General features: G+C 53.8%; 1 protein-coding gene across 2 annotated transcripts; it reads left to right on the plus strand.

Moving 5' to 3' along the window:
• The first annotated feature begins 227 nt into the window (after positions 1-227).
• PHB1 (prohibitin 1) lies at positions 228-4343 on the plus strand. 2 transcript variants are annotated; one of them, XM_080359910.1, is made up of 7 exons: positions 228-279; positions 698-823; positions 984-1145; positions 1581-1723; positions 1967-2083; positions 2636-2731; positions 3157-4343. In XM_080359910.1, exons 2-7 carry the CDS (start codon positions 736-738, stop codon positions 3367-3369), a joined length of 819 nt encoding a protein of 272 aa, XP_080216036.1. In that variant the 5' UTR covers positions 228-279; positions 698-735; the 3' UTR covers positions 3370-4343. The 2 variants fall into 2 exon arrangements, with proteins under 2 accessions (XP_080216036.1, XP_080216037.1); XM_080359911.1 differs by lacking the exon at positions 228-279 and adding an exon at positions 337-351.
• Positions 4344-11376: the final 7033 nt, after the last annotated feature.

Genomic DNA, 11376 nt, shown 5'->3' on the forward strand with positions numbered 1-11376 from the left:
CGGACAGCCCGGCACCCACGTGGCTTCCCCCCGCAGGGACTACAGCTCCCGAGAGGCCTTGCGGGCAGCGGCGCGCCGCAGCCAATAGAAAGCGGCCTTGCTCAGCGACACGGCCGCCGCGGGGCTCGCCGGGAGTTGTATGCCGCCCGGCAGCTGGTAGAGCCGGGTAGGACTACAAGTCCCAGAATGCCGCGGGGAGGAGCGGGGTCCAATGAGGAGCGGGCTTCTTGGCGAGGCGCGCAGGCGCGCTGGGGCGGGCGGCCGGGGATTCATGTGGAGGTCAGGGGCGCGGCGGGAGGGGAGCGGGCGGGTGTAGGGGGCGGGAGGGCCGGGAGATCCCGGTAAATCCCGGTAGGTCCCGCGGCCGTTGGGGTGGAGGGGGCTGAGCTGCGGCCTGCGGGTGGGAGCGGGCCCTTGGCCCACTGGGCGCCTGTCCCGGGGGCGAGAGGCCTGGGAGGGAGCGGGGCCCGGCAGGGGCAGGCGGAGGCCTCGGGGGATCGGGGCTGCGGGAGGCGGCCGAGGCAGGTCTGGGTGCGGAGGGGCCGGGAGCGGGGAGCCGGGGCGGTGCGGAGGGGCCGTGCGGCGGGCCGGGGTGTGTGCGGGGCCTCGGGCGGGGAAGAGCTGCCGGGACACTGCCCGCACACCGAGCACCCGGCCTCGGGCAACGCGGTTTTAACGGGCCGGTGGGTTTTTGCAGGAGGGACTCTCCGAAGGGGCTGGACCGGGAGGTGTGAAATGGCTGCGAAGGTGTTTGAGAGCCTGGGGAAGCTCGGCCTGGGGTTGGCCGTGGCGGGCGGAGTTGTCAACTCCGCCCTGTACAACGGTGAGTGGGACAAGCTGAGCGCTTCCAGTTCACGCTGGGTGCTCTTTGTCAGTTTCTTGGCTGCTCTGTGCTCTTCTTGCTAATGGCACTGGGGGAAATAGAGCCGAGGCCTCGCTGGGCTGTTTTACACCCGAGCCTGACGCACTGTTTCCTCCTCTAGTTGACGCGGGACACAGAGCCGTCATCTTTGACCGGTTCCGTGGGGTCCAGGACGTGGTGGTGGGGGAAGGTACCCACTTCCTCATCCCCTGGGTACAGAAACCCATCATTTTCGACTGCCGCTCTCGCCCCCGCAACATTCCTGTGATCACGGGCAGCAAAGGTGAGTGTTTGGACCCAGCAACCCTAAGAGAAACAGATGCTCTGATGATGGTTTTTGGGTTTTTTTAATATTTTTTATTTCTTTCTGGACGTGGCGATTCCACACGTCCTGAGTCCAGTTTGGCACAGAGTCAGGAATGGTTTGATCTGTCTTTTTAGTTACAGATTGAAGGGACCCTTCCTTCAGTCTTCCACCTCATCCCTTTAAATGCGAGCTCTCTGCCTTTACAGTAGGGCAGGTAATTCCCTGCATCACAAACAATCTGAACCTTAAGTCTTACCTGTGAGGTGGATTTGGAAAGGAGCCATTAAAATAACTTGTCTTTGCTGGCAAAAAGAAACCTGAATGTTTACTCTTTTTCATTTATATATCTTTTCATGTTTATATCTCCTATCCCTGTGGTTCGCCACTAAACTCCCGACTCTCATCCCGCAGATCTACAGAACGTGAACATCACATTGCGTATCCTGTTCAGACCAGTGACTGCCCAGTTACCACGGATTTTCACCAGTATTGGCGAGGACTACGATGAGCGTGTCCTGCCCTCAATCACAACCGAAATCCTCAAGTCTGTTGTGGTAAGGACAGTGAGAAGCTGCTGGGTTCCATGGGTCTTCGCTCAACTGGAGAACCTCCCCTCTAGCTTAGGCTCAAATTCCCAATCATTCAGTCTTTCTCTTCACATGCTGGGGCAGCTCAGGGTTTGCCAGCCTGGGGAGAACGGGCTTAACTCTTGGGCTCACGGGTGCACAGACAGGCCGAGCATAGACAATCTGTCACTTCTGGAACTTCCTTCTCACTGTTGTCTGTCCCGATTTCAGGCTCGGTTTGATGCTGGAGAGCTGATCACGCAGAGAGAGCTGGTCTCCCGGCAGGTGAGCGAGGACCTCACGGAGAGAGCGGCGACCTTTGGGCTCATCCTGGACGATGTGTCCTTGGTAAGAGTTCTCCCTTTTGAGCTCTTCCACTCTGCAGTCTGCGCCAGCAAGAGCAGTGGGAAATCAGTGGATGACACATGGACTGTGTTTGTCTGTCTGTGGGATTTTGCGGTTCCAGCTCAAGGCAGCGCCTCTGGTTTTGTCACTGGCCGTCTGTGACCTTGAGTGAGCCCTTGAAGGCCCCGCTGCACTGGCTTATCAGCAGACGTCACTGTTGCAGGGCTTTTATGATTAAAATGAAGAGCAAGTGCAGCTGTGGGTGATGGATGAGGCTGCACGTTGCTGTAGAGGAGGCAGCTGCTCCACGAGCACCCTGGGACACAGGGAGGATGTGCTGGGTCCAGCTGGGCTGCTGGAGTTGTGCTGATAGCGCCTCCCTTGAAACTTCAGCACCGGCCTGGGAGGCTTGTGTGTCCCAGTTCCTGTCCTTTCAGGGACACGGGTGTTCCACCTCTGTTCCAGCGGCACTGGGGCGGGCAGCTGCCTCTCCCGGGAGCTTCGCGGGTTGCATGGTGTCAGCGTTGTGGACTTTGCCTAATTTCTGCCTCGCAGACCCACCTGACCTTTGGCAAGGAGTTCACGGAGGCGGTGGAGATGAAGCAGGTGGCCCAGCAAGAAGCAGAGAGAGCCCGATTCATTGTGGAAAAGGTACCTTGTCCTTTGGAGAAACCTGGAAATGGTTCCTGGTGTCTCCTTTCCCCCCGTGAACATCTCACCTGTCCCAGAGACCTAGCGGGTTGAATGACAAAGTCACTTAGTGTCATAATGCTAGTTCAGTTCTCAGATCTGGCACGTGACGGTTGGATAGATCAAGTGTAAGGTCTGTTTTATTGGGCTTTGGGACCTTTTTTCTTTTACTACCATGTCATGTTCTTACTGGAGTGCTGAACAGAAATGTCTGCCTGGAGGAGCAGGGAAGAGTCAGCACCTTCTGTCTTAGCTCTACTACTGGGGAAAAGATCAGTAGGCTGGTGAAGTGGGAACTTACATTTTAAATGTGACAACAGCATCTTCCTTCTCTTTGCTCTTGTTTTCTTTGTTGCTTATTCCCCTTCTCCTGTGTTTCCTCTCAGGCGGAGCAGCAGAAGAAAGCAGCCGTCATCTCTGCTGAGGGAGACTCAAAGGCCGCTGAGCTGATCGCCAACTCGCTGGCCACAGCGGGCGATGGCCTGATCGAGCTGCGCAAGCTGGAGGCAGCCGAGGACATCGCGTACCAGCTCTCCCGGTCCCGCAACATCACCTACCTGCCCTCCGGACAGTCTGTGCTCCTCCAGCTGCCGCAGTGAGCCCGGCTCTGCAGCTGTAGCTAGCCTGACCGCCTCTACCTACCAGATCAGCCCCTTCCAAAAGAATCTTTGCAATTTCCTCACTGGTAAAAGTAGGGGAAATGAGAATTCAACCCATTTTTAATTCTTAATCAAATAAAACTGAACACTCTTGACAACAAACCTGCATTCCTCCCATGTGCAGTCAGAGCAGTGGCTGCACTGACCCATAAGCTACATTTGAGAATTGCCCCTTTCCAGGCAGTTTGAGCAACAGGAGCAGAGTTTTCATCTGTTCACTCCTGGGATGCGCCAGCAGCCCAGGTGACTCCCTGACTGCACCAATGCTGCGGCTGTCAGGTGTCCCTGCGCTGCTGCGGCCGTCAGGTGTCCCCGTGACACTGCGGTGCCTTTAGGCTGGCAGAGCCAGGGCAGTACAGACTTGCAGGTCCTGGATTATGGAACAGGGACACTCGGAGCTCGCTCTGCGGTCAAACCCGTTTGTTTTCAGGTGTCAGCTGAGCAAGGGGACATCTCAGCTGTGAGGACAGTGTGAGCCGTAGCAGTGAAAACTGGAGGTGCAGATCGCATGGGTTGTGGCAGGGGTGAGATGAGCAGAGATTCATTTTCTGTAGTAGATGGATTTCAGGCGTGGAGAAGATATTTCCTCTGCAGGAAATACTTTTCGCGTACATGCTGGAAATGGGACATCTCTACTTCTCCCCCCACTGCATGCTGCTCTGTTTGCTGCCACTTGCCCTGTTGTGCAGCGTTTGCTCCTTCACCAAGGTCAGTGAAGTTGGCAGGTGGCCTGTTCAGGTGGCACTTGGGACAAAGAGGGGATGACTGGGTGCTCCGTGGCTCAGGCAGCCAGAGGTGGGCAGAATTCTCTGTTACATCAATGCTCTTTTTATTTAGGGAAACTGAATTGTGAGGAGGATGTGATGGGTGAGATTGTAAACCAGCCTTCAATAAATGTCATGGTCCTGATTGTAGTGGTGTGGGGGGTTTTTTTTGATATCTCAGAAGAATGAAGGTTGGATCAGTGGAGCAGGACACCTCACTTTGTGCTAGTTTATTTGGATAAAAGTCACAGGTAAATGAGTCTTCCTCCTGACAACTTAAAGCTTGAACTGTGATTCTTACGCTGAATTCCTGCAAGAAGGTAAGGTTGAAGTTGAGCCCTTGGGAAAGTCGCTGTGAACAGTGGGCTTGTTTTGTCCGTACAGCCACTTTGGGTTGTTGCCCTCGCCTCTGAAGTGGAAAGCCCTGCCTGCGCTTTGTGCTGGGCAGGGGACGCTCCTGCAGTGATGAGCTGCCTGAGCTTCAAAAATATTTTAAGCAACTGAGCAGTCAGGTCTGTAACTCCCAAATAACTTCCAGAGCTCTTCCCCTTCTGGTGCTCTTGTTCTTCATTTTTCTGCTTTACCGCTTCAGACACTCGTCAGGAAGCTTCCACTTTTCTCCCAAGACTCCTTTAAAGCCCCCCAGTGTTTCCTGTGTTTCTCTCCGTTAGTTTTGTGCACCAGGTGTTGTGCTCAAAGCAGTGTGTGTGAAATCCCTTCTCGGCTTCTGCAGCTCTGCATTGCCTCTCCCTCCTGCTGTGCATTTTTCAGTGGAGTATGAAGTGTTTCCTGCTGGTTTTGCTGTCAGTTTCTCTGGAGGTGTCTGAAGCTCTAAGGGTGGCCCCTGGGTCTGATTAATCATCATTTCCTTTGCTTTTGGGTTTAATTCCTTTTACAAATGTTTCATGGCTGTTAACTGCTCCTCTACCCTTGCTTTGCCTCGCTTAATGCCTAAAGCTGTTCTGAACTTGTTAGACTTCAAAGCTGCTCTTGCACCTGTAGCTGTCTAGGTGCGCACTCACTGAACCCCCTGTTTATATTGTGTTTATAGCTGCTCTTCGGCCTGGCAGAGCTTGGGGACCGTGGAGCTGTCTGGCTCCAGAGGGGAACGGTAACCCAGGAATTAGGATGTGGTTTTTTGGGCTGCACAGAGGCACTGGGTGAGAAACCAGCCTTGTGTTCACTGTGAGCAAGCACTGCTGGGCTTCGCTGCCAACCGGCTCAGGTGCCGCAGGTTCCTTGGTGTAAAACAGAACAAAAAGTTGAGTTTGTGTAGTGGAGGACTGGCCTTCCTGGCCATGGCTGGACTGAACGCCGCTTCCTAGGACGCCGGCCCTTCCCTGGCAGCGTTTGGCAGGTGTTGGCATGAGCGGTGCTCTGCTTGTCAGGGCAACGGAAAGAGCTTCGGGCTTGGGGAACATGAAGGCAGCCGCCTGAGCAAACAGGGCGTCCCCACCCTCTCTTTGGCGTTTCTAACCTTGTTGATTTTAATAATCCAATAACAAAAAACAAATGGTGAAAGTGGAGTGCACCCAGGGTGGAGAAATGAGAGAGAGTCGAGGCATGTGGCTTTGCACTGAGAGCAGAGAGGTTTGTGCAGGTCCCAGTCTCCTCCGGAGAGCCTGAGTGAATGGCTCCATTAGCCTGCTCCTGCTGCTGTCCCCCTGAGGCCCTGCATGCCTGCACACAGCCAGCGCGTCCCCAGCGGGGCTAGACGTGGTACTGGGCTGCAGAAAGCACTTAACCCACCTGAAACAGCCTCAAAATTCACTCGGAGAAAGGCTCTTTGCCAGCACTCAGCCTGGGTGTTTGCCAGTCAAAACCCAAGGCCCGTCTGCCCGCTCTCCCCCCAGAGCTGAGTCGCACCAGGTCCTCCTGGATCTTTCCACTGGCCAACACATTGTCACATTGAGCACCCAACCCTTGGGGCGGGTGACGAAGGTGGCTGGAGCTGCAGGCAGGCTGCTGGCCCAGCAGATGGCAGCAGCAATTCTGCTTTCTGCTGGGAAGGGCAGCAGGGACCAAAGGGTGTCCCCCAGGCTCTGTGGGGACAGGTGAGCAGGGAGGTCACCCTGCCCTGGGCAGAGGACGCAAGGAGCGCAGTGAACAGGGACAAACACAATGGCACAGTCTCCAGGAGAGGGAGAAAAAGCACAAGCTGGCATGAGACCTGTTTGACGGGTGGCACCACTTGGGCAGGTGGAGGGTTTAGTCCCCATGCTGGGCTCTCCTGGCAAAGCTCTGAGTCGCTCCAGGTTTAACTCCTCTGGCCTAAGGCAGCACACAGGAAGGTGCAAATGCCAGTCTCCCTTTCTAAATCTCCCTGCCCACCACTCTCCTTTGGCTGCAAACCTCCAGAGAGGTTTGGTTTGGTTTTTTCCTTCCTGGGAGACTGCTTTTCTTCTTCCTTTCCTGCTAGGGGAAGAGCTCAGCTCTGCAGCACCCACAGCAGCTGGGCCAGCCTGCTCGCAACACTCAGACCAGCCAAACAAGCTTTTGCTCATGATAAACAAACAGGAAACTGCCCGATTTCCTCTGCGTGTTCACTCCCTCGCTCTCTCCCTCTTTAATAGATAACCAGCCTACCTGACGCGTGAAGAGACCTGGAGCCCTCGCGCAGCCCCATGTTCTGGCATGGCCGGAGTTGGCAGTGTGGCTGTTGCACTGGAACGGGCACCTGCTCCCGGGCAGCGGCTGATGCCACAGGCTCCCCAGTTAAGGAGCTCCCCGGTTTGTGGTGATTTACACTCTGCAGTGGCTGGCAGTGCTCTGGAGCGGTTAGAGCAAGGGTGGGGAGGAGTTTCCGTATTGCTTCCTCTGTGCTGTTTACATCCAAGTGCATGGAGCACAAAGTGCCTCAGTCCTGAAGCAAAGAGGACTGGGCGGGAGGTAGAAAGCACTCATGAAAGCGGGTAGGAAACAATGTCCTAAGCTCAGCTGGGAGACGGCGAGCAATTCTTAGGGCCAAATTTGGTTTAATTGTTCCTTGCCTGGCACTAGTCAGCGCTGGGGGCTGAGACGTTCCTCGTATGCCTGTTTTCCATCAGCAGAACTGAGCTGACTTCAGTCCAGCAAGTCTCGACTTACACTAGTGTAACTCCCAGAGGTAGGTCAGGTTTACTTAGGGATGACTTTGTGCTTTGGTTTTCTACTTGGTGAAGCAGGAGAGGTCTGTCTCAGGCAGAGGGGTATCGGGGTAAGTGATGGGGGACATCGAGTGTACTCTAGCTAGGGGATGCAGAACAAACTGCCAGAGGAAGTGAAGAATCTGATGTCTTTAGAAAAATACAGGGGATGCTTCTTTTAACCACATGCTCACCCACATTTCCATATAACAGTTACCCCAGCACATCCAGTAAGACCTCCCGTATGCAGACAGTCTGCTAGGGAGACCATCTGAGACCACAGCACAGCACCAAAGCTGATTAAACAGACAACAAAGAGGAAAAGCTGAATTCTGTGGGCTTCCCTCACTCCCATCCTGCTCTGTCCAACTGCCATATCCCAGAATGGTTTATCTTTTTTAAGAAAGGCACAAAACCAAGGCTTCCAAAGAGAACTTTTTTTTTTTTTGGTGGCACAATTTTTATACAGAGGATGACGAGACTGTTAATACACTCATGTTACCAACCTGCCTCCAGTACCTCAAAGAGAGCTGACAACCTACACATGGACCTGCCAGGCTTTTCTGTATTATGCCAAGGCTGTTCCTGCTGCCCTGCCCAGGCTAAGCTCAAGCCCTTAACACACAAAGCTGTAAAACCACCCAGAAACCGCTGGCCATGCTGGGCCCCTGCAGAGCTGCCCCCCAAACCCCGGTACCCGCTGCAGCCTCAGGAGGGCTGAGCGTGTCTGCTCAGAAGGGCAGAGTTAAAGCCACAGGTACCAGTGGTATCTTGGTCTGGATTCTGCTTCCCAGAACTCTGCTCTACCCTCCTGCTCTGAAGAGCTAATCTGGGGCACCAGGACACGCTGGTGGGTGTTGTTAATCTTTAATTGTGGCCTCATGCTGAACTGGTAAAGGAGAAGAGAGAATGGGAACAGGAATTTCCTCTCCTTGAACTTCTACCTTGCTCTGTGCAGTCTCGAAGCCCAGTGCCTCTCATCCAGCGGTGGTGGTTCCCTCAGACAGTGCAGCTCTTCCTGTGACATGAGCTAGCAGGAAAACCCCTTTGTTTTCCTTTTGCTTCCTTTCCCATCGCTTGAGAGGATCCTGGATTCTGCAGGGCATAGCAGGATGCCTAAAAGATAAAACATTAATCTGAAAGTCAACTGTTTGGGTTGCAGACTGGCTCAGTGCCCTGCACCTCAGTTTCTCTCCTCATCCTTGGCTGCTTTTCCTCTGGGGTAGAGCCTGGGTGGGCAACACTGTGTTTCGCTGTGTCTGAGCCCCACAACCCAGCTTCTATTGCATTTTTCACCCCAAAAGGTCCTATGTTGCTTAGCAGAAAAAAAAATTACCTGGTTTCCAGGACAGCATAATGTCACCTACTGCTGTATTGCTGCTTCTGGAGGCAGCTGCAGACAGCTGCTTGCTGAAACAACGCAGCAGCTTAGGGAGGAAACAAAGATTGGTATCGCCCATCCCTGGCGCTGCATGTAATGAGGAGGACACTTGAGGGCATTTCCCACACTGGTTGTACCCTGGAGAGAGGGGAAATGCCAGAGAGAGGGGGCAAGGGAGCCACAACAGCTTCCTGAGCACGGAACAAGGTGAAGAAAGTTGCCTCTAGAAGCTGGACACCAGCGTGAAGGGAAAGCAGAGATGACAGCAAGGAAATCAGATAAGGATCTGTGGCTGCGAGGCAGGTGTGTGCGAGGGAGCGGATCATGTGCAAGCAGAGATGTGGGACTGTTGCTGCATTTTGTTTGCTTCCCCCTACCTGGCTGACATGTCTTTTCATGTCAGACGCTAGATCAAAGCGAGGGATGTAAATAGCTGAAACAGGCTTCCTTGTGGGAATGGGGCTGAGCGGCACAGCCAGCGGCTGCGCGGATCCCTGGGAGCAGCACGACGGGCTGTCACCCCCGTTAGCTGCAGCTGCCCTGGGTGCCGAACCCCACACGGGGGGAGTCACTCCCCTCTGCCACTGCCTCTTCCCAGGCCGCTGCTGCTGGGGAATGGGACACAGCAGGGCCATGGGGACAAGTAATTTGGTTTCATCATGTCAGATGCCCTTCAGAGTCCAAAGATATTTGCAGGCTCAGGTAAAGAAAACCACAGGCTGCATCAGAGGGAACAGCGAAACATTGCAGGAGACCAAGTGCTCTCCTTGCGTACTGGAGCAAGAGAGGGCGTGAAGAGCTGGGCCTGCGCTTGTCCCACGATGGGCACCAGCAGGGGCTCCACCTCTGTGGCTGTTGAAATAACTGATGGCTTTGCTCCTTTGGACAACGTCCCGAAGTCGTCCCTCTGCTAAAATCCCACATTTGGGCTTTGTCACTCATTGCTGTCTTGTTGGGGCACAACCCCCTTCCCTTCAGTGGAAGGTGCATGCACATCCCCCTCTTCCCCAACACATCCCCCCTCTCCTGCAATGGGGCAGTTAATAGCTCCTCTTGTTTAACCCTGTGTTGGTTAGCTAGGAGAGAGGAAGAGGCGCCATGGAGTCTGGAAGTTTCTGGGGGCCCATAGCCAGAGTGGGGGTGCAGAGAAACTTCTGGAATGCCCACAGCCAGATCTGACAAGACTATAAAAATGGGGTTCCCGCCGAGGATTGCCTTTGTGCGTGTCCTCTCGGAGCAGCAGGCCAAAATGCAGCCAAGAGACCCTCCCCTTAGACCGGAATGCCATCTAAGGTAACCTCGCGGAACTGCCTCATCTCCGCATGTGGGTGAGTGATAACTTCATAATTCCTCGCCGGACTAGCGAATGTATTTTCCTTAATAATTCCTTGCTATATTCAGGCAAGTGTAGGTCCTTGCTGAAACCAGGCAAGTGTATTAAATAATTCCTTGCTAAATATGCAAGTGATTTCCTCGGCAGATAAGCAAGTGTATTTTCCTTAATATAATTCCTTGCTTTAATACAAGCGAGTGTATTTTCCTGGAGTGAGGGACGGCTCTGGCGTTGTTTTTTGGGAGCTACGTGTATGCACACTGTGGACTTCCACTATTCTTATTTGCTGTACCCCAATAATTTCCTCAACTGATATCCAAACCTGTGGTTTATGTTACCAGAGTGCTAACTGATTGTATAAACCCTGTTTCTAATTGGTTGTTTTGCTGGGCTTTCCCGGACAGAATATAAGTCTGTTTTGGACCTGGTTGTCGGCCTAAAACTAATTTCGGGGTCCCTCCGTGACGCTTGTTCATTCACCTTCTAAGAAAAACATCCCCAGCATTTTTCTTCCTGTTCTTTTCAATTGTGCTGCACAGCATCCTTCACACGCACGCAGTTAACCAAGAGCAGCCACATTCCCTGACATCCTGGCGCTTTCTCAAGAAGCTGCAGGACACAAGGGTGTTGGGCTAAGTGAAGCAGTGCTGGGGCAAAGAAGAAAACTGCCAAGCTTGTTCTGATCTCACCGTGGGGCTTCCCCAGCCCACCCTGCCCCTTCTGCTTGATCATGAACTTTGGGAAAGCCCCAATCCCTGCTCTGCACTTGGAGTTCAAATCTGGGCTGTACGCTCAAGAATCAAGAGCGGGTCAAACACACTGTGGCATGTAACATCACATTTCAGGGGGTATCGATGTTTTGCAGAATCTTAAATCAAGTGCCCTACACTGTTAGGGGGGGCATTTCCAGCAAAAAAAAAAAAAAAGCTGATTAGGAAACAAACCACCAAGAGATTGTGGACAAAAGGATTTATAAAAAAAGAGACCATAGCAGGAATGCAAGTCTGAGAGTGGGCAAGAGACAAAGCTACATGGCATAAGAGATTTCTGAAGTCCCTGGAAAGCAGCTCACGCTACCGAAAGGGCTGGTGCCCTTCCCCCTTTTCCTGTTTCTGCTACTCTCGCTAATTCTTTTACCACTGCCAAACCCCAACCGCAGCAGCGCTCTTCCCTCCTACACGGCACCGGCGGCGGTTTCGGGGCTGTGGAGGCTCTGCAGCTCCGGGGAGAAGCGGCACCAGCCCAGGCAGCACAGCCCCGAACCCCACAGCCCTTCGTGAGCCTTGCACCTGCCACCAACGGGAGCTCAACCAGCAAAAAATGGGGGTTCACTTCTTGTCACAT

This window comes from Nesoenas mayeri (assembly GCF_963082525.1).
Source record: "Nesoenas mayeri genome assembly, chromosome: 26".
In the NCBI taxonomy this organism is placed as follows: domain Eukaryota; kingdom Metazoa; phylum Chordata; class Aves; order Columbiformes; family Columbidae; genus Nesoenas; species Nesoenas mayeri.

Bases quoted from the DNA above. Each gene is read 5' to 3' on its own strand.
- PHB1 (XM_080359910.1), top strand. From the start codon at position 736: ATGGCTGCGAAGGTGTTTGAGAGCCTGGGGAAGCTCGGCCTGGGGTTG. The intron at 1,146-1,580 runs GTGAGTGTTTGG...CTCATCCCGCAG, and splicing joins TGTGATCACGGGCAGCAAAG to ATCTACAGAACGTGAACATC. The intron at 2,732-3,156 runs GTACCTTGTCCT...GTTTCCTCTCAG, and splicing joins CCCGATTCATTGTGGAAAAG to GCGGAGCAGCAGAAGAAAGC.